General features: G+C 41.5%; 1 protein-coding gene across 1 annotated transcript in view; it reads left to right on the forward strand.

Annotated features, from left to right (window-relative positions):
* SIDT1 (SID1 transmembrane family member 1) overlaps positions 1 to 23,723 on the forward strand; it is an 87,124-nt gene that overhangs the window by 47,609 nt on the left and 15,792 nt on the right. The window contains 8 exon segments of the mRNA XM_032479313.1: positions 6,732 to 6,775; positions 15,628 to 15,699; positions 17,051 to 17,196; positions 18,021 to 18,094; positions 19,085 to 19,151; positions 20,726 to 20,799; positions 21,766 to 21,889; positions 22,092 to 22,209. Coding sequence (XP_032335204.1) covers positions 6,732 to 6,775; positions 15,628 to 15,699; positions 17,051 to 17,196; positions 18,021 to 18,094; positions 19,085 to 19,151; positions 20,726 to 20,799; positions 21,766 to 21,889; positions 22,092 to 22,209 — 719 coding nt within the window.

Here is a 23,723-nt window from a genome sequence, read left to right on the forward strand (position 1 = left end):
AAGGATTTCAAGAAATGTCAATCCCTTCAACTGTCTCTGCTTTTAGTGATTAGCACATTAGACTTTAGAGCCATATTGACTGGATTCAGATCTACCTTAGTCACTAACCGTGTGATCTTGGGGAAGTTACTTAACATTTCTGTGCTTTGGTTTCCTCATCTGTAAAATGAGATAATAATTTACCTCATAGACTAGCATAATTGCAGTGTTTATGTCAATATTCTGCACTGAGCAAGTGCTGATAGTTATTTTCATAGTTAATGAAACTTCAATAGAAAGACAGCTTGGGTATTTTTTTAACACCAGAAAATACTCAATATAAATATGGAATGTAGGAAATGAGTTCTACCTAATATGGAGATTTAGAAACAGCTTTAAACATTCCATCAAAAAGTAAAATTAATGCCTAAGGTAAATCTTGAGGTATAATAAATAGCAAGAGTGACAGATACATCTTGATACTATATTACCAGGTGCTTTCTCATTGTGGTAGCATCAATTTTACAGTAAAATGTTCCCTGAGAGAAAAAAAAAAAAAAAAAGAGAGAGAATCATGCTGTAGTTTGACCAAGGAACTTTCTCTCCCCAAGAGTTTGGAGCCCCAGTGAAAAGAGCTCCAGTCTTCCCTCACATGTCTGAGCAGGCCTGAACTTCGAGAATTCCATCGTTTGTTTTGGTCTCTGTGAAACAACTACAGAGGACTGGCAGGAGGTACAATAACAAATGTTCTCTCTCCTCTTGAGCATGGAAAGAACACAAAGCCAGCGCAGTGTTTTCAGACTGTTGGGCAAGATTAGCCTTATCTGTAGAAAAACCTCACGGCTGCCACAGTGATACAGCTATCCCAGTGATACAGGCCTACCTCTGACTTAAAAAATAACCCCCTTCTGTGATCTTTATGAAGCTTTTCTGTTGAGAAACTGACTTCAAAACCCCCAGGACTACTGTTGGTCATATCTGGGACAATTTGAGCACCAAAATAATTAAGAAGAATAGTAAGTTATAAACCACTGAGAAAAACAGAAATTCATGAATCCGTATCAATCAGAGAAGGAAGGAAGGCAGGCAGGGAATGTGAGACAGAGGGAGGGAGGGATGATGGACCTAAATGCTTGCAGATATACATCCAATGAATTCAATGAAGTTACTCAGACAGATACACATTAGGGAAAGGAGCTGTTAGCAAATACTGACATAGAAGGGAGGACTCTTGCCCACAGCAGAACACCAAACACTGGTAAATAAGGAGAGTGCTGGCCCTGGAAAATCACCATTCTGCAGAGGTCAGGTTAAGAATCATCAATGAACACTAAAACTAGGAGGAACTTCTGATGAGGATCAAGGTATCTGCATGGTCTTACAGTGGATCCCCACAAATTGCTTAGGAGTTGAAAGGGAAAAAACAGAAACTACCCAATAGAGAAACGAGATGATTGACAGGGTGATCAAAATTAATATGACCAAGGGGAAGATGGACACTGTGTGCCTCCAGATGTGACACTCTGAGAAGGACACAGTATCACTTCGGCAGTATTCTAGCCAGAAATACACATTTGGAATATAATCACGAGGGAAAATTTAGATGAACTCCAAATGATGACCATTCCATTGAAATGTGTCACAAAAGACCAAAAAAAAAATGGCTGTGGAAATGTTCCATATTGAAGGAGACTAAAGACATATGGCAGCTGAAGCCAATACCTGACCTCAGATTGGATCCTTTATTAGAAGAAAAATATGCTATAAAGGACATTATTGGGTCAATTGACAAAACTGTAATAAAGACAGTAGATTCGATAAGAGTATCATATCAATGTTAAATGTGCTGAATTTGACAACTACACTGTGGTTATATAAGAGAATATTTATTCTTTGGAAATATTCCAAAAAGTATAGAACATATATGGGTGTTCTATATTCTGTTCTTCTTCGTACAGCTTTTCTGTAGATTTGAAATTATTTTCAAATAAAAAGTTAGAAACAAAAACTCTAGCCTACAGGCCAATATTATACCTGGAAAGTATATACATTAACTGATTATCAGCTCAATTAACTTTTCAGGTCACAATCATTAACACTGAATAAGTGTTCTACATCAGGTACTGTGGGGGGCCCTCTAAGCAGATTATCTCATTTAAAGCCCCCCTACAGTAAGTACTAGCATTATCATCATTTGACAGTTGAGGAGATTCAGGCATTGAGAGGTCAAGCAATTTGACCATGAATTCACATCCAGTAAATGAAGGAGATGGGATTTGAACCCAGGCAGCCTGGCTCCAGAGCCTTAGCTCTTAAGCAAGCTGGTCAAGATAGGTCTGGAGTGGTCAGGGCATGTGAGGGAGGGCAGTCCTGATCAAGGAGACCAGATCAAAAGCCTGGCACCCCAACTTGGATTTGGTTCGAAAGGGGTGCAAAAAGCTGCCAATTTTAACTCCAATGTACTTAAACATAATGGAAAAAGAAGTTCATCTCTTCTGCCTGTCTTAGGAAGATGGTCTCTCCTGCTGATGTTTTAGATTTTAGAAAGTAAGATCTCATCTCTTTAGATAGCTAGCAGTTATAATCAACATACAAACAGACAAAAAATGAAGCTAATAGCTGGATATCAATCTCCCTAGTGTTGTTATTCGGCCTGCCTAAGCAAGCAGAGTTTTTGGAAGTTGTGGTCCAAGGCTCTGTTGAAACCTCTAGCGGCCAGACTGTTTTGCTACAGTCAACTGCATAAGCATGGATTCTTTCCAAATATAGAGAAACTGAAAATAGAAATCTGGAGACATAAGGCATAAGAACTACTTGGCATTCTAAACAGACTGAGGGAAATGCTAACAGAACTCTTCCTTCATTGAACTAAGCAGAAATAACAAAGTTTTCTTCAAAACCAAGTCGAGCCAGTCCTGGAGCAGAATGCCATTTGCTTGTTGAGCGCCCCATATGTTATTCCTAATATATATGGGCTTTGCAGTACATGCTATGAGATCAGGATGAAAACACTGATAAGTGACATGGTGCCTGCCCTCAGGGAGCTAAGAATCCAAAGTGTTTTTATGCTATATTTGCTCAACCCTAAACTCCATTCCCTTCCCTTCCCACCCTCCAGCCCCAATTCATTCAACAAGTATTTATGGAGTCCCCACAGTGAATGGCAGGCCCTGGGCCAAGCACTGCCTACATTAATCCTGCCTCTTGGTCACCCTGCCAGACATTGAGTTCAAACTGCATGATCCTGATTACTCGTCATTCCCTTGATTCCTGTATTAGTTATCTATTGCCATAATAGTGCTGCATAAAAATTGGCCATAAAACTCCACTGGCATGCAACCATATACATATATATATATGTAGTTGCATTTGTTCCCAAGTCTATGCGTCAGCTGGAAGATTCTGCTGATCTGGATGAGGCTCAGAGATCTCAGCTGGGTGTGGTCATGGAGTGAAATCTACTAGCCGGTCAGTGAGGAGCCGGCTCTTCTAGACTGGCCTGCTGCCCTTTGTCTCTCATCCTCCAGCAGCCTAGCCCTGGGTTATTGTATCTCCGACAGGTAGAAGAAGAACGCAAGGCCTCCTTAAGATGTAGATTCAAAAGTGGCATGATATCACTTCCCCCTCCTTCTATTTATTAGCCAAAACAAGTGATGAGGCCAGTCCAGATTCAAGAGGTGAAGATATAGACTCCACTTTTGATGGAATAGCTGGATACAAGATGAGGTGTAGCCATTTTTCAACCAGTCTAGCATGGTTCTCATTTACTCTTTTCCCCTTTGTTCACTGGATACTGCCTGCCTCATCCTAGCTTCACAAATCATTTAAATCCTCTAATAAAGAATTTTATCAACTCCAAAACCTAAGACAAATGTGCATAAAGCCTGTAATAATACAAACATAATCCAAACACATCATCTCTTATGAGTTCGTGTAATTGCTTGCTAGTTAACATCACTAAAATTGTTTTTTTAAAGGGACTTCACTAGACCTTCATTTGCCAGCTAGAACATTCGGACCCAATTGTAACTGCTCTCCTTAATAACATGTCTTGTTTACTCAACAAATATTAAGTTATTTCCTGTGTGCTGGGCCCTGGCCTAAAGGTAGGAGATACAGTGGTGAACCAGACAGTCTAGATCCCAGCACTAATAGAGCTTACACTGTACAAAGGAAAAAATGTATAAGCAAGCAAGCAACTAATAAGAAAATAATTTCAGCTAGTGACAGGAGGAGAACAAACAAGTGGTGTGACAGATGATTGGTTTGGGGAAGCTACTTTAGAGTTGATTTGTTCAGCAGGAAAGACTTCTCAGAACCAAGATCTGAATGGCAAGAAGGAGCCAGCCATGGAAGGATACAAGATGAGGTGTAGGAACAGAAGAGGTATGAAAAGAAGTTCTTCCCCCAAACATACCAGGATCAGGAGTGCACAACTTCTAGAGCCCCCAACAGAAAGTAAATAAGACCATGTACCAAAGCACAGGCATGTCTAACCCCCAACTTTTCTCCCCTCTCCCCCTACTCCAACCTGACATCCAAAAGGGAGACTCATTTGGGGGAAGAAGGTAATTCACATTTTAATTTTTGATAGACATTTCCATTTAATATACCTGGTTTTAAAAATAATAGCTTTATTAAGGCATTAATTCATAGACCATAAAATTCACCCTTTTTAAAATTTAGTGGCTGTAGTATATTCACAGTTGCACAACCATCACCGCTATCTAATTTTCATCACCTCCAAAAAGAAACCGAGTTCACCAAGATTACAAGATCAATATGCATAAATCAACTGTATTTCTATACACTAGCAATGCACAATTCAAACATGAAATTAAGAAAACAATTTAATTTACAATAGCATTCAAAAATAATAAAATACTTAAGAGATTTAACAAATTAAATTTAAGATTGTATATTGAAAACTACAGAACATTCTTGAAAAAAATTAAAGAGGACATAAATAGATGAAGAGGCATTCTGTGTTCATGGATTGGAAGACTTAATATTGTTAGGATGGTATAGTAGACAGAATAACGGCCCCCAAAAGATGTCCATGTTCTAATATTCAGAACCTGTGAATACGTTACTTTATGTGGCAAAAGAGATTTTGCAGATATGATAGTTATGGAGATTATCCTGGATTATCCATGTGGGTATCATGTAATCACAAGGGTCCTTATAAGAGGGAGGCAAGAGAGTCAAAGGAAGTTGTACCCCTACTTCTCACCATATACAAAAATTAACTCAAAATACAACAAAGATCTAAATAAAAGAGCCAAATCTATAAAACTCTTAGAAGAAAACATAGGTGTAAATCTTTGTGACCTTGAATTAGGTGATAGTTTCTTAGACACAACACCAAAAGCACAAGTAACAAAAGAAAAAAAATAGGTAAATTGGGCTTCATCAAAATTAAAACTTTTGTGTTTTTAAAGGATATTGTCAAGGAAGTGAAAATATAACACACAAAATTGGATAAAATGCTTGCAAATCATATATCCCATAAGAGTCTAGTATCCCAACTAAAGAATTCTTACAACCCAGACAGAAAGAAAAATATCTCCATTTAAAAATGGCACTTTTTGAATTGAATAGACATTTCTCCAAAGGAAACACACAAATGGCCAATAAGCATGTGAAGAGATGCCCAACGTCATGAGCCATCGGCGCAATGCAAAGCAAAACTACAATGAGCTATCATTTTAAGCCACTAGGATGGTTATGATAAAATTGTTTAAATGGAAAATAACAAGAGTTGGTAAGGATTTATAGAAATTGGAACTTCCCACATTGCTTAGTGGGAATGTAAAATAGTTCCTGCTATAAAGCTGCTGTGGAAAACAGTTTAGGAAAAAAAGTTAAACATACTTGACACCCAGCACTTCCATTCCTAGGAATACACCCAAGAGAATTTAACACATATATCCACACAAATACTTGTACACAAATGTTCATAGCAGGGTTGTTCATGATAGCTAAAAAGTGGAAACAGCCAAAATGTACATCAAATGTAAACAAATAAATGAAACATGGTACACCCATACAATGCAATATTACACAGCCATAAAATGACTGAAGTGTTGATTCATGTACCACACAGATGAATCTTGAAAGCATTATGCTAAGTGAGAGAAGCCAAACAAAAAGACCACCTAAACTACTATTCCATTTATATGAAATGTCCAGAATAGGCAAATGTATAGAGACAGGAAGTGCATTAGTGGTTGCCAGGGGCTGGGAGGAAGGGAGGACGGGGAGTAATTGGTATGAGTTGAGATTTCTTTGGGAGATGATGAAAATGTTCTGGAACTAGGTAACAGTGATGGTTGCACAGCTTTGTGAACACACTAAAGTTCACTGAATTGTGCACATTTTAGGGTGCAAAATTTATCTTTAGGGTGAACTTTATGGCATGTGAACTACCTGAAAATAAATGAAGATGAAAATAAAATTAATGAATGCATATATGTATGTATGCATGTGTGTGCCTAGGCGTGGAATTGCTGGGTCATGTTGTATCTCTGTGTTTAACTTTTAAGGAATTGCCAAATGGTTTTTCAAAGTCCCTGCTCCATTTTACAGTCCCACAAGCAATGTATCAGAGTTCCAGTTTCTGCACATCCAAAGGCCCATTTTTAGGGCCCATTTGTCCTCACAGAGAAATCTGCAACAAAGTCTATAGGGAACGAGTGTAAAATGCTGGGGTTTTTGCTGTCTTAGGAGCATGTGTATGTGCTTGTTTGCAGGTTTCAGAGAAAATCCATTGATGGAAGCTTTGGTTCCAATGATGGTAAGAAAAATCCCTGATTTCGATTCAAAATGATGTCAAGAATGTGGCAACATCCCATTTGGTACTTCTGTCTCTCTGCCTTCTGTGATTTCCAAACCCCCCCCCCCTTGGTTTCTATCCCCCAGAGTGGTCTAATCTGCAGTGTTTAGAAAACAGAGCTAGTGAGAGCCAATTTTTATAGTTGATAATTACTGAGATATGGAGCTCACACTAAGGACCTTCGCTTGGAGTGTTCCTTGTACTTCTCCACAGCCCATCTGTCAGCCATTCATCTTTTTTAAAAGTTTAATCTTTTCTGGGATATAAGTTGTTCATACCTATCTTATCCCAAAGCTCATTTGTGAACAACAGTAAGGATTTATTGTGTCAACACGAATGCAGAGTGTACTTTTCCCAAATTGGGATAGAGGGTTTTTTGTTTGAGGATCTAGAAAACTGAAATATTTTAATCTAGCAAGTGTAATAGAGTATAATTACTTCAGAAAATCCAGAGTAACTGATTATCCAACCATTCGTAATATGCCTTTTCCTCCACTCTGATATTTTGAACAGAGAAATTCAGTTGCTTGATCTTTCAATAAAACATTTTTAAATTAAATGTCCTAATTTAAAAATTGAGATATAATTGATATATAATGTATAAATTTTGGGTGTACAACATGATTCTGTATTTGTATATATTGTAAAATGATCACCACAAGAAGTCTGATTACCATTCATCACCACACATAGTGACAATTTTTTTCTTGTGATGAGAACTCTTAAGATCTATTCTTTTAGCAAGTTTCAAATATACACACAGTATTATTAACGATAGTCATCATGTGGTCCATTACATCCCCAGGACTTATCTTTTATAACTGGAAGTTTGTGCCTTTTGCAAGTGTCTTGTTTTTGAAAAGCCTAAATCAGCATGAGTTACTCTCTGTCCACAAACTAGCTGGCATGTGGAAAAGGACTGATGAGGTGAGACCTGATTTTTAAGTCACATGCAGCAGATGTTGAGTTGTGTGTTTTCTATGCTTAAATGAGCCCACAGGATCTCAGAAAGACATAAAAGGACCCCAGGCCCCACCCAGCAGGAGCATCTCTCCCTCTGCCTTCCTTTGACTTTTGTCTTCCTTAATGTCAGTGTGTTTGTTTTTCCAGCCACCCAGGCAGTCTGTTTCAATAACATTCAACAGTCAATATAAAAGGACACATGCTCTAGTGTCTTTAAAATGCCAAGCACTACTTCCCGTTTTATTCATAAAATGTTAAGATGAAATGTCGTCTCTCTAGGTCTCATCCTTTTTCCTCCAGAGCTTTCCAGGTTTTGCTCTTCTTTCAGGCCTAGTTAAACTTAGACAGCCTGATCAGGTGGGTCCCCCTGGTGTGCTGTGAATGGATGGGCTGTTATTTTTATTGTATGAGTGAAGTCATTTTATTACTGCAATGATAATGAAAGGAATTCCATGTTCGGAAGGGTCTCCTGCACAGTGAAGCATTGGTGGACAGAGCTGGGACTTGAGCCAGATCATTGTCTAAAATCAAGAAGGCTCTGAAAGTGAGCTGAGAGCTAGAGGCACCCTTCAGACGGCAAGCAGGAATGCATGAGGGACCCCTCCCCACTGCCAAAAGAAAGAATAAAGATGCATCAGTTGAATTCACGTGGCTGCAAGTGACAACAAAGTACATCATAAATATACCTAAACAATAAGGAATGTCTCATCTCCTGGAAGTTGAGCAGAAGAGTGGGCTTCAGGCATGACTGACTCCAGTTGTACTGGTCCTTTTTCCTGTCATTCCATTGGCTCTGCTTTGCCCCTAGGGCTGCTGGTGAGATGGCCAGGTTTATGCCCTCACCTGAGAAGGTCCAGAGGCAAGGACTTTTTCAGAAGCACCTACCAACCTCTCTCATGTTTCATTGGCCTAGAGTGGACCATATACTTATTGCTAAACCAGTCACTGCAAAGGAATAGATTTACCTACAGATTAGTCAAGCCTGCTTATAGAATTCGGGTGAGGTCTTCTTTTTTTAGACCAGGGTTCCTCAGACTTAACATTATTGACATTACAGCCAGATAGATGATTCTTTGCTGCTGGGAGCTGCCCTGTACACTGTAGGATGTTTAAATGCATCCTTCACCTCTACCTACTAGAATTCAGTAGTACACTCCCTCCCTGTGACAACTAAAAATATCTCCAGACATTATCAAGTGTCCTCTTCGGGGCAAAACGTTCCCCCCACCCCCAGTTGAGAATCACTGACTTAAAAATGTGGGCTGCCAGGCTCAGGTAGGGATGCCTGAAGAAAATCCCAGTTTAGTTAGGAAGTAGGGAATAGGAGTGCTCAGCACAAAGAGCTTTGCAATAGGGAGGAAGTAAGGAACCTTTGTAGTGCAGAGAAGCTACTGAGAAAGGTGGCGCCTGACCACTGGTGAGGCAAGACTTTGGTGCTTCAAACAAGAGCAAAGAAGACAAGCTCTACCATAGGTAAGAACCAGTTAGTGATTCTTAATCATCTCAAGCAGAGCACTGAGAAACCAGCCTGGAGGAAGAGACAGAGAATGTGTGGGACCTTATTGAAAGCTAATCTGAGACATTCAGGGGAGGAATATCTTTGGAGAAGAGCAAGGATTCAGAAATGTCTTTATCTCCTAAGGGCCAGTATCGGTGTGACCTAGGGGGCTTCAGGAAACTTAATAGAGCTCAGAGCTACAGGAAATGCCCCAGGGGCTGATGCCCAGAAGAAATGCTAGGAGCTGTGCCTGAAAAAGGAAGGGGATCCCACTAGATTTGGCATGTTGTCTGCCCGAATCAGTGTGGAACTAGACATGTGAGGAACTGGGCCTAATGCTTGCACCTTTGATATGCCTGAGGTGGATGAAGCAGAGCCAGGTCCCTATCATGTGCCAAGTTGGTGGCAGCTCTGTGATAGTTATGTAATGATAGGAAGCAGCATTTGGAAAATCTGTCAGCTCTCCTGCATTTGTTTTTCTTTGATTTGCCTGCAGTTTTTAAAGTTGTATTTGAAAGAAGCATGCTGACAGTGGCTCCAACTGTACTAAAAAGCAAAAAAAAAAAAAGGAATTTCTTTCATACTTCCTGGAGTAAAGAAGGAAATAAGACCCTGGAGCCCAGGTGAAGTAGAAATAGTGCTAATAAACAGCAGCTTCAGGCCACAGAGGGACTTTCTTTCTGATGTGAATGGACAAACACCGTGCTCTCCGTTCATCACTTAGAGCTTAAGACAGGGGCCTCTGGTAATCTGAGGGCCTCTGTACAAGGCTCTATGCTCTAAAAACATTTCCTCCAGTGGCTCTATTAGTGGAGAAACCCTGCGTTTCACGTCCTTGTTACAGAGCCTGTGCAGAAATTCAGTTACCAACTGGAAAGAGAGATGGACAAAGCCTGCCTCCCAGGCCTCGGGGACCACGTAGGCTGTTACCACGACCTTGGGTGCAGCCCGAGAGGAGGTTCCTTTCTCAAGTGGGAGAGCTTGACAAACCTGACATGTTTGTAGATTTCAAAACCAAAGGACCAATCAGACCCTTCCCTGGATGGAGCTGTTACTGAACCAGCCTTTCAGCAAACAGCAGGGTCCAGGAGGGATGAGACAAGCCGTGCTGAGTGTAGGGCAGCTGGGAGCACAGGCTGTCTCAGTCTCTCTGGCAACCGGTCTCAGATGCCAGTCCTAACTCTCCCCTCGGCTCTACCCAATTTTACATGACTTTCCTTGCCCAGTTTTTAATTCGAGAGGATTTTTCCTTTTACATCCTTCTGCAAAGCCTAGTGGTTTCCTTCATTTTCTCCTCAACTTTTGAAGCAAAACATGAAACTAGTCGGAATAGGTAGCCAACTGGTGTAAAAATGAAATCTCCTGGCAGCCTGTTCACGTCATTTCTGACTCCCTCCTCGGCTTCCAGCCTCCTGAGTCCAGAGATAGAGGAGAGCAGGACAATTATAAATAGAAATTCTGTCCCTGAAAGAGCCAAGCATGCTCAAAATGAAACGAAGTTTCCCTCCTCACATAGAGCATTTAACACAGAAGGCAAGCAAGCAAACATACCCTCTTCTAAGTTAGTAAAGTAGGCAGATGGCAGAGAGCTCAGAGAAAAACATTCCAGAACAAGTTTCCTCATTAAGATGAGCTCATTCACAACCTTACACATTTGCTTATTCCCAGCCAGAACGTCTTGGTCTGTCCTATAAACTGATACTTTGTGCTTCATTCTGCTTTCTAAATACCCTAGAGTTAACTAGAAATACGGCTTGCGTTCCTGGAGCATCGATCACACTTGAAGTTTGGGAGACTGTGCTTTGGGTTTTGCATTCTAAGAAGGCCTTAGACATTAGAAAAGTTAACAGTGTACCGTTATCCTGTGTCGGCCAATCTCCTAGTTAACTGTACATATGAAAGTGCGCAGATGTAAAACACTTTTATGTGCTGGCAGTTGTACTGCACGTGAACATCTTGACGCTCTTGTCCACCGCAGAACCACTGGTGCTGCGGCTGCCTCAGGGGGAAAGGGACTAGCGACTACATCAAAACCAGGTCAGGCTGGATCGCGAGCCAGAGCAGAGTGCAGAAATCAGCAGTCCATCCAAGTCTGAGCAACAGCTGGCTTTTCCCTTTTAGTGAAGTTGTCGCCTAACAAAACAATGATTGTTTTTGTTTGCTCGCTTGCTTTGATTTTATTTTTTGTAGGTTTTTTTTTTCCCTCTTTTGATTACACACACAAAAAAACTGCCTCCCACAAGCCGTTTCAACCCCCTGCTACTGCGTAACACAGGCATTCTCCTTGCTTGCTTCTATGCCCTGTACCAGAGGGCTTCCCTGGAACACCAAAATGGCAAAAAGTCTGGATTTTATGCTTTTGTATCCTTCTTCACTTACTCTTTACATATTTAATATTTTTAAAAATTACATCTTAAACAAAGGATGTAAGCTTGTGGTTTAAAGTAGGGAACTTAGGCTGGAAAAGAGAAAAATGTGAAAGATACTGAGGGAAATAGGAAAGCTATGTCACCTGGGGCTGAGATGCTAGCATGACCCAATAAGGAGTCATAAACAAGCAGCAGCAGCAGCCAATCTAAAAAGCAAACGTCGCACTTAGATACTTCTTTAAAATATGAGTTTACTCTGGTGGAGATACAAATGAGCCTCTATCTCCTTGTGTCTTGCAAAACGAGCACTTCATGAAAGTAACACTCTTACTGCGAGTCATTCCGATGTTGAAGGAAAATCCTTTTAAATTTTTTTTCAATTAAGAAAAGTTTTTTTATCATCCTATAATTGTTTATTAATGATTCCATAATTAATGCAGTTTTTAATACATATATATTTTTTCAGATTCTTTTCCATTACAGCTCATTATAAGAAATTGGATCTAGTTCCCTGTGCTATACAGTAGGTCCTTCTTGTTTATCTGTTTTATATATAGTAATGTGTATCTGCTAATCCCAAACTCCTAATCCATCCACACCCCTTCTATTCCCCCCCACAGTTTGTTTTCTATGTCCAGGAGTCTATTTATGGTTTTTAAATAATGGGTTTTTTTTGGTTCCACATATAAGCAACATCATATGATATTTGTATTTCTCTTTCTGGCTTACTTCATTCAGAATGACAATTTCCGAGTCCATCTATATTGCTGCAAATGGCATTATTTTGTTCTTTTTTATGGCTGAGTGGTATTCCATTGTATAAAGAAATAACTTCTTTATCCAGTCATCTGTCGATGGACATTTAGGTTGTTTCTATGTAAGACAGTAAGTTTTAACTGCGACCTATACAATGACCACTACCATCCACCCACTATCGAGGAACTCTGGGCAAATTACTTGACCTATCAGTGCCTCCCTTTTGTTATCTTTAAAATGGTGATAATAAGAGTACCCACCTCAGAGGGTTGTTGAAAAATAAAAAGAATAAATTCTTGTGAGGAACTTAAAAGAGAGTCTGACACACAGTAAGTTTTCCATAAACATTAGCCAGCAGTACCGACAGTAGTAGTGATAGTAGTAGTGACGGCAGCAGTGACAGTGGCAGTGTCGGTAGTAGTGACGGTAGCAGTGACGGTAGCAGTGACGGTAGCAGTGATAGTAGTAGTGACAGCAGTAGTGATAGCAGTAGTGATAGTAGTAGTGACAGTAGCAGTGATAGTAGTAATGACAGCAGTAGTGACAGTAGTAGTGACAGCAGTAGTGACAGTAGTGACAGCAGTACTGACAGTAGTAGTGACAGCAGTAGTGACAGCAGTAGTGATAGTAGTGACAGCAGTAGTGACAGTAGTAGTGATAGTAGCAGCAGCAGCAGCAGCCCCTGCGGCAGTGGCGATAGTAACAGAGGCATTAGTCGTAGCAGCAGTACTAGTGGTGGTGGTAATACTAGTAGTACTAGTTATAGTCAATAGTGGCAGCAGCAAAACTCTATGCTGTAACTATGGCCAAATCTGTCCTAGGCCAAAAAAAAGCCAGTCAGACTGTACCTGGTATCTTCCTGTCACTCTGTTACTGTGCTCAAAAGACTGAAACTCTCATACTTAAGAGTCTGAAAGTAACCTGTCTCTGTGTCTTGAAGTTGGATGAAAAGCGCAGATGGTGTTGGTACCATGCCGCATATTTATGGGTGAGCCCAGGAAAGCCAAGGAACATCTACTTTCTCTAAATAATAAGAATGGTATCAAGGAGTTTCCAAGCCTAGGAACCATGCCAGGGAGTCTGCATTGTGAGAGCCCTGGGAACAGCTTTGCCTGCCAGGAACGCTGCATTAGCCAAAGGCCTTGCTGTCCAGCTGAGCCAACACCTGGCTAAGCAACCAAGAGAGGGAAGGAAATTGAGTCTCCGAGGCCAGTGATGTGTCTCTCATCACCTGGCTAAATGTTTTGAACTTAGGATTTAATTATTTTCCTTCGAGGAGGAAATGAATAGGCACACAGAGTAAAAAACATGATAAAGCCTACAGACTCGCTCACAAAACTGGGAATGTGTTTTTTACTGCCCACCGGTGGAAGTGAAGTTTGAAATCTGGATGAAGAGAGATGACTGACAAACAACAAATTGTTTGAGGCTCTTGGTTCTTTCACAAGCTTTGCACACTGTGGCATTAATGTAAACTATAGCAAACTATGTTTTCAATGAAGAAATGGAAATATATTTACAGTGAGGATATTATAGAATATCTTCAGTTATGCGTCTTCACTGAAAATGGTTTTCTCTGCAACAGTATGTGAAGCTGACCAGTTAACTCACAGATGTCTTTGCCGGAGGTGTGATACAAGCAATCTGACCTCCCAGAAAGAAGATACTTTACTGAAATTCCCAGCAGCCTGACAATATCCCAGATCCTTGACAAAGCTCAGGAGGCAGCATCCTAGAGATTATCACACTAAGTGAAGTAAGTCAGACAGATAAAGACAAATGTTATGGTATCGCTTATATGTGGAATCTAAAAAAATAATACAAATTGATCTATATACAAAACAGAAACAGATTCACAGATGTAGAAAACAGACTTATGGTTACCAAAGGGGAAAGGGGAGGAAGAGGGATAAATTAGGAGTTTGGGATTAACAGATACAAACTACTATACTTAAAATAGATAAGCAACAAGGACCTACTGTATAGCACAGGGAACTATATTCACTATCTTGTAATAACCTATAATGGAAAATAATCAGAAAATATCATATAACTGAATCAGTTTGCTATACACCTGAAACTAACACAATATTGTAAATCAACTATATTTCAATTAAAAAAAAAATTGGTGGCAGCAGAGAAACGTTCTCAGGCATGTTCACAGATGACTGTGGCCCCTGGAGATGAGTCAGAGAAACTGCCTTGATGCCTGCTTCCTTGTGGTTTCTGCTCTTTGTCCAGCCCTGCCTAATTCTCAGAAATGGATATGCTCGGTGGGATAGCATCTTTCCAAATAACCAGTGAGGTTGGGAGGTGTTTTTCTCAGCTGCTTGTGGTGGGGCGGCCCCAGATGACACCCCCAGCCTCTCAGAGGAATGAGTTCACTCTCCCTGCTACGAGGAGTACTTTATTGGAAAACTCTGAGGAGCATCATCTTAGGGACTGTTTTTCTCTCACTGCCAGCAACCATTTGGCAACAGATACGTCTATTCTACCTCTGAAATATCCCGAAATAACCCATATTCCTGTACATCCCTAGTTCATGTTGTCATTATATTTTGCTCCAAGGAGTGCAGATTTCCTTCCTATCGGGACTTACCCTGCCTATAGTTAGGGTACTGCTAATGGCTGTGACAAGTAAACTTCTGATTACAGTGCCTTAACAGCAGAACATCACAGGTGTTTCTGTTCAGTGGTGGCCTTCCTCCAGCAATTCCGGGACCCATGCTCCTTCGTTCTTGTGATTCTGCAGTAGTGTCAGGAGGGAATCAGCAATTTTTTTTTTTTTTTGTAAAGTGCCAAATAGTGAACATTTTAGGTTCTGTGGGCCCTACAGTCTCTGTTGCAATGGATCAATGCCGCCATTGTAGCCAAAAGCAGCTACAGACATATTCAAATGAGCGTGGCTGTGTTTCAGTAGAACTTTCTATATGAATACAGAAATTTCCATTTTTACCTCTCATGAAATATTATTTTTCTTTTGATTTTTCCTCCAACTGTTCAAAAAAATTTTAAATCGTTTTTAGTTCAAGGGCCATACCAAGACAGGTGGAAAGAAAGATTTGGCCTGCAGACCTTAGAATTGGCCTGTGGACTCCTATATTAGAGTGAAAAGAAAATCAAATTTAAAATCATATGGCCTGATGATTCAAACTACTTAGAATGGTGTTCTTTCATTTTAGCAGCTGGACATAAAGTGTTCGCCTCTCTGCTTTTCTTCTCAACAGGCTCTGGAAATATGTCGGCGTCACATCCCATTGCTGCCAGCACCCCTGAAGGAAGCAATTATGGGGCAATAGGTATTTCTGACAAGAGTCCATTCAGGGAAGTGTTTCCTGGTTCTCCAGAGAACAGGATACAAAGGGCCCTCCAGCCACTGATAAACTGGGAGAGTGGGCAAGGCATTCATTGTATGAGATTGTGTTTTATTTATGAGATGAATTGGCTGGATGATCTGGAAGGTTCCTTCCAGCTCTTAACTTTCTCCAGTCCTACTGTTCTGTTTCTCCAGTCTGCTTAGCCCCACTTGAGCAGAATTTTCTCCACTAGTTGCCATCAACTCCTGTGGGGACTTTTTTCATGCCCAGCCTGAGTTTAGGGCATGAGAGATGTGTCAGAGTCTGACATCAGGGAGCCCAACACCAATTGACCAGCTGTTTCATTCTCAGGTTGCAGTGGAGTAAGGGCGATCAGAAGACTGAGGCTGTGTGTGCTGCAGGTGAACCTGGCTGAAGCCTAGCAATCTTGCATTTTGGCTAACTCCATAACTAAACCTGCTCAGTGCCACCCAGTCATTCACATGGCAGCCCCTGGACTCATTCAGTGGCCTGGAAGGGACAGAATTCTGATCCCTGTCTCCTTAGCGTTGGAGTGCATTGATGCTTCCATGCACTTCCATGACGTTTGGGGGCTGATGAATGGTGTGCCTTAAACTGTCAGTGTAGAGGGGCTGGGAATCCTGTATTCCTGCCCTGTCATTCTGTAACTTCAAGAAGCATGTGGGCTCAGTGCTGGAGACTTATTTCTGGCTCTGCGAGCACAGGGTTTTTTTTTTTAATCACTGAGCAGAAGGAATAAAGTGGAAGGTAGGCTCGGCTCATGTGCTCATTAAGCTGCACAAATTCCCATCTGCTCCGGGAAACATTCACAGGAACACAAGGATTCTTCTTCCTGAGAATGTTGTTTTCATTATATAATTATAGATACAGCATGTGGGGGAATTTCTGTGTATAAATACTTGAGCCACGAGACATGTATAGCTGCTGGATATGTGCGTGCTTACACATATATATGATAGATGCTATACATAAGGATGTGCATGTGTCTGTTTATATATTTATGCTCATATTTTAAAATATGAAACATGATATATAAGCATATTTTTGCATCTAGATAGTTAACAGAGCAGATGCCTTTATATTATGTATTCAGCCCTAGAAATAGACCATTTAAATGTAAAAATAGGAGAAGGGGAAGATTAGAAGTCCATTGAGGAGGAATGGAGAGAAAGAACAGGTGTTGTGGGTAAGGAATCGGTTTGACCGACACGACATTTTCAAGAATGAGCTAGTCCTGTGCTTTTTGCCAAGAGAAGTGAGCTCCATGGGTTCTTCTGGGCTGGGGAAAGCAGATGAGGCTTCTCCGTTTCAGATGAGTCCAGCTCCAGTCCGGGCAGGCAGGCATCCTCCTCCGACGGCGGGCAGCCGTGCCAGTCGGACTCCGACAGCTCCGTGGAGGAGAGTGACTTCGACACCATGCCAGACATTGAGAGTGACAAGAACATCATCCGGACCAAGGTACCTCTGCCTGGCCAGGCGCCGAGACAACAGGAACTTCGGGAATCGATACAACCTCAGCAATGCCCCAGTTTCCTTTAGTAGCTTTTTTAATTCGGGAAGTCAGATTTCCCAGGGGGCTTTTAATTTTTTTTATTTTAAATTTAATTTAATTTTACTTTTTTTTTTTTTAACAAGAAATTGAATACAGTTCCCTGTGCTATAGGTCCTGGTTGTTTTACCCAGGGGGCATTTTAGGTGAAACTTAACCACATACTAAAAGCACTGCTCAGTTAATGAACTCTTCTTCTGGAGGGAGGGAGTGAGAGAAGTAAAAAGAACAGCATTAAAATGCTCTCAGGGTCTGAAGTGGCTGATTGTGGACAAAAAAAAGGAGGAAGGGATCCAACCAGATGGAAAAAAAGGTTCATTTGCAGACTACACCTTGAAAAACTTCCCAGTTCTGTACATAAAATCTTTTAGGAGTAAAGCTCATTTTTTTCCAGCTTGTATTTATGATAGTGTTGTATCCAGTAAGGGCTATGAAGGTGAACTGCACAGTTTCAACCCTGTAATTCCAGGACCACACAGTCGATATCACTGAAAACTGGGAAATAAATTCTTGAGATTTAAGAAACATTAGGTTTCCCACATCAGCCAATCCTTAATATTCTAAGGAAATCTTAGGATTTTTAAAGGTATCGTGGGAAAAGCACAATTAAACGTCTTGTTAAAGAACTTAATCCCTAAGGAGGTGCTGAATTGAAATGTGTAAAGTTCTCCTTTGTATTTTATGCAAGAAATCCAAGTACAGTTTTGCATTCTCTTTTTATTTGGCATCCCAGACGTTTCTTTACCTGTCAGATCTGTCCAGGAAGGACCGGAGAATTATCAGCAAGAAATATAAGATTTATTTTTGGTGAGTAGATGACCAGGAGAGCTATGGCTCTCTTTAGTAAAATTAAAGTTTTCTTTGTAAAAGCCACACTCACTTATGTGTTTAATGAGGTACAGGTATAGGCATTTAAAGGATTCATGACACATTCCATAGGAAAATGGAGATAAACCACCAAAGGCAACAGCCCTAAATTAAATAAATACAAAGCATAAAGAAGAGTGGTAGTGGAACCCCATATGTTCAGGGAGCACACTAAATCGTCTTCCAGAAAGATGTCCTGAAGATAACATTAATGTCACCATGTTCGATGAGGCATGTTAAACTGGAGCTATTCCCTCATCTCCTCACCAGGACTTGCTTTGGGGAGAGCCAGTGATTTCAGGGACAAGATGCCTCGAGCACCTCAGGGTAGCTGGACGCTACCCTGGGAGAGATGATGCCACCAGCCAATGATAAATGGACCTTTGGTAGTCACACACACACAGATGCAGCCTCCCTCCAAGAGGAGAGTCTGAAGTGCCTGATAGGGTCCCCTCCTTCCCCTCAGAAACCCCAGGCTGACACTTGTGATAGCCCTTCCCATTCTTTTCTCTGGGAGGAGGCCCTTTCTTGTGGATACAGAGAAGAGGGAAACAAGAGGCAGTAGGGGCGACACGAATTCCATAGTGGGACCATCATTTAGGAACTAAGAGATGTATCTTAAGAGAGCCACATCCCCTTGGTGTGATCCATCACCCATCCCCTACTCTCTGATCATTTTAAACTAATAATATCCTAGAGAGATAGGACCTCATTAATAATTTGGTTAAACCAGAAGCAAGTATTATTTACATTGTTTTGAAAATGATTGTATGAGAGGAAGACTGGAGAAGGAGGAACTGCATAACCAGTTTCTAACTATTTTTGTGAGTTAACGAGGGAGTTATGGGGTAGGAGAAATTGTCTTTTGAAAAAGCAAAGATTCCGTTGTTAACTGAAAATAACCATTTCTGGTTCTCTCTGCCTGCCTAGGAACATCATTACCATCGCTGTGTTTTATGCACTGCCCGTGATCCAGCTAGTCATCACCTACCAGACAGTAAGTGCTGCCCAAACCAGGAGCCCCAGCTTTCATACTGCAGGGAGAGATCTTTGCTGTGACTTACACAGGAAGGTATAACCTGAGCCCTGTCCGAGAATGAATTCCCCACTTGGGTTCCCGTTGGATTTCCCCATAGCTTTGTCTTTGACTGACCTTTAAATCTAGCTCCCGACTGTTTAATCACAGAGGAACCTGGGGCCTCTTGCATTATTCTGTCTACCAATCTGAAATGATTACCTTGCACTCATTTACTCTTGGTATCTATCAACTATGTCTATTTTTTACCAGTCTGAACTTTTGGTCAACATGGGATGATGAGTAAATAAAGTTCCAGACAAAAGCAAAGAAACCTGATGTCTCATGTAGCCTGTGCTCTGTCATTGAGGGTAAATATTTTTTTGTAAAAGTAAAAACAGCTTCACAGAACTAATAAAATATTAAAAGAAAATATACAATAAACACTAAAATAGAGAAAAAAACCAAATAAACACAAATAATAGTTCAAACAGCTCTAGAATCCCACTGCACCTTCATAGAACCCTAGGGTCCAGGTTGCTTAAGTAGCCTTCAGTGGGATCTGTTATACATGAAAAAGCCCACTTAGAATAACACAAGGCTAAAGGTGTTTCTAATGCAATGGCTCTCAAACTTTGCTGTGCGTTAAAATCATCTGAGGAACTTTTTAAAAGCCCAGTGTCCAAGCTGTACCCCACACAGATGAGATCAGTCTCTGACAGGGGAGTCAGGCATCAGTACTGATTAAGCTCCCAGTGATTCCAGTGGACAGCCAAGTCTGAGAGCCAACAGTCTCACAATATTTCCCCAATTCCTTAACACCTGATGAGGACAAGGACTTTATGAAGTTTGAGCACCACAGTTTATAATCCAAATATTCCCTCAATACTTTGGGGCTCTATCAGAAGATACAGCTGTGATGTGGTCTGAGAGGGTTCTTTTTTATTTTTAAAATTTAAATTTTATTTATTTACTTTTTTTTAGTGGAGGTACTAAGGATTGAACCGAGGACTTTGTGCATGCTACGTACGCACTCTACCACTGAGCTATTCCCCTCTCACCTCCCACCCCCGGAAGGTTCTCAATGATAGAGATAGTGATAAATATGGAAAACTGACCACACCCCTCCTCGTGTCTACCCGCCCTGTGGTTATCATTTCCATGCAGAGGATGGGATACTCCTTACCCTCCCAGGATTCGACAAGAAAATAGGATGTACCCTGACAGTCCTAATAAGCAGGTCCCAATGTTAGCATCCTTTCAAAGTCCTTTTATAATGACAATAAAGGAATCATACTCAGCTGAATTCTACCCTGAAGCCACATAATGAGGGACATAGACTATTTCAATTCAAAGCAAGATGGTAGCATTTAAAGGAAATGTGTCTGTTCCACGTAGAGGTGGAAGGTAACAGCCCATCTCCTGCTGAGAAGGAGCACTGGTTACACTGTAAATCACTGACAGGTTATCACGGTGAGCACTGTCTGCTTTTTGTGATTTCAGGCTCAGGGGACGGACAAACACTGCATTGCCTCTTCTCACTCTTGGTTTTACAGGTGGTAAATATCACTGGCAACCAGGACATCTGCTACTACAACTTCCTCTGTGCTCACCCCTTGGGCGTCCTGAGGTGAGCCCAGTCCTCTGGTTGCCGTGAGGCAGTGAGAGATGCCTTTCTGTGTAAAGTGGTGGCTTCTGTTTTTAAAAACACTAGAAGCCCTTGTGGAAAACCCCCAATCAAGAGACTAGAGGAACGAAACCAGGAAGTTGAGACCAGGTTTCGGGGCCTCAGGAAACATTCCTAAGAATGATCTGCTGAGGAGAAGGCAGGGATGTTTTTGAAAATATATCGGGTCCGTAGATGTGATAATCCATGTCCATGGGCATGAGCTGCCAGTCCCTTCAATCCATTAAACAACCTTATGAGGCAGATAGGATGATTATTACCCCCATTTTAGGTGAAGATGTTAAGGCTTAATTAGAAAGGTAGGGACTTGCTGAAGGTCCCTCAACTGTTAGTGGCATTAGGACTCACCCCTGGGCTGCTGCTTCCAAGGCCAGAGCCAATGGAACACGGTTAAGTAGGAAAGGCATTTGCCCGGGAGTTGGGAGCCTGGCTTCTTGTTCCAGACCTGAACTAGCCTTGGTTTCCTGAAATAAATCTGCTGGTTGTGACCACCAGATGTTCATCCTGAAATTCACAATTACAGAGCTCAGCACTGACACATCACATGCATCCTTCGATGTGAATTCACTCTCACAGTGCAGCTGAAACACTCAGCCAAACTGCTGGTCTTTGGGGCGACTCTCTTTCCAAGGAGTCGTTCCATGCCAGGGCCACCAGGACACGAGAGGACTGGGTGGGTGTTAGGGAAGCCCAGAGGGTGTTATTGGACTCATTATCACAGGCGAAGCCTCCCAACATGAAGGAGTTAGGTTAAAGATGATCTCTGATGATTTTCAGTCCTGAAATCTTATGAAAAGATTATCAGTGGAAAACACAGAATGCTGAGTTCACTCTCTCGTTCATGCCTCCGTTCAGTCTCTGAGTCTCTCTGATGCCTTGACTCTCTCGTGTTCTCTCTCATCACTTTAGTGCCTTCAACAACATCCTCAGCAACCTGGGCCACGTGCTCCTGGGCTTGCTCTTCCTGCTGATAGTCTTGCGCCAGGACATTCTCCATCGAAGAGCCTTGGAAGCCAAGGACATCTTCGCCATGGTGAGGAGAGGGTCGGTGGAGGTGGCAGCCAGGGAGGGTTATGGTTCCAAACAGGATCTGTGGAGGGCAGGGACATCTGGCCAGATGGTGTGACGATGGATCATGTGTAACGAACCACACAAGGCCAGAGCACGGGCTTCCTGGTTCTGTGGCCAGGTCGCTAATGAGTATCTTTCCACTGACCATGCTTCCCCTTTTTCAGGAGTATGGGATTCCCAAACACTTTGGTCTCTTCTATGCTATGGGGATCGCACTGATGACGGAAGGAGTGCTCAGTGCTTGTTACCACGTCTGCCCTAATTACTCCAACTTCCAATTCGGTAATTAGAATTTATATCAACTACACAGACTTGAGTAAGTGTCGTATCCTGGAACTGTCTCAAAAATGCCAAGGTTGTGCTTGCAAGAATTAAATGACATTTTACATGACCTGAGGGTACCTCGCCACGGGGCATGGTTTTCCCACACTGGACCATTTTGTCCACCTTTCAGGCTAGAAAATGCTCAACACTACGTGTTGATCCCGCAGCTAGATATGCAGGTGGGCAATGGGCTAAGCGTCAGGCAGTAGGTCTGGTAGAATCCACCAACAGACATCTATGGAGAGTTCCCTCAGTGTAACTTGGCTTAATTTAGCAGTTTGCTTTGGGTTGAAAGTGTAGAAAACCCAATTTAATCCAAACTGGATTAAATAGTAAGTATATTTATCAGCGCACCATCTGAATGCCCAGAGGTGGAAGGGCTTGTTGTGGGTGCTTTACCTGGTGGCTCTGGCCCCATTTCTCTGAGATCCCTTGGTTGTGCCCAGCCTGCATGCTGATTTTATCCTCAGGCTGTCTTCCCTCATGGTGGCAAAAATGGCTACATCAGGTCTTGGCTTCCTACCTCCCCGACTACGATGTGTAGAGGAAGGAGCCAGCTGATTTCCAACAGGCTTCACTGGAGAGCAAGGAAACTTCTTCTCCAAAAACCCCCAGATAACAGCCCCTCACACCTTACACAGTTATAAGCCCCTCCAAAACCATTCTCTGTGTGCTGGTTAGCTCAGGACTGGGCAGCTATACCAATCACTGCAGCAAAGGAGGTGGGGTTACCTTTAGACCAATAAGACCCATCTCTGGAACCAGGGGTGCGGTTACCGATGCAAGTGGGCTGAGAGGGTGTGCATTTCTGAGCAGAAAATGGACTAAGATATTTGAGTTCGTAATGAGATGCTATTAGGAGGGAGGAAGGGAACAGCTAACGCTGGTAGAAGGCAATTAACAATGTCCTCCACACTCGAGGAAGAGGATTTTAAAAAGTCATTTTGTGTTTGTCCTCTAGCCCCTCGCTGTTAACTCAGAACACCACTGAAATTCTGTCACATTTTAATTTTTTTAAATGAGAAAACAATTGTAATAGAGAAAACCATAGAGAACAGCATCATTCACCACTCAGAATGAACAAATGCCAACGCTTTAAAATATCTGCCTTAAATCTAATTTTTTAAGGAATAAAATGTTGTGTAAAGTTGAGGTCCTGTTCTGAACTGCCTTCTAAACTTAATCCTCTCTCTCTCTCTCTCCCAGAGGCAACGACTATGATTAATTTGATATCTATCCTTCCAGTTTGCTTTTGTAGTTTTTCTACATTTGTAACAACTTAATAATTTATCACAGTGTTCTGCATCCTTTTTTATTCAACAATATGTCCTAAGATTTATTAATATTGAATCATGGATATCCAGTTCATTCATATTTAAAGATTGTCATTCTGTGATAAAAATATACCGCATTTATCATTTCCTCTGTTGAGCAATACTTAGATGTTGCAATATTTTGCTGGTACAGACAGT

This window comes from Camelus ferus, chromosome 1 (assembly GCF_009834535.1).
Source record: "Camelus ferus isolate YT-003-E chromosome 1, BCGSAC_Cfer_1.0, whole genome shotgun sequence".
Classification (NCBI taxonomy): Eukaryota; Metazoa; Chordata; class Mammalia; order Artiodactyla; family Camelidae; genus Camelus; species Camelus ferus.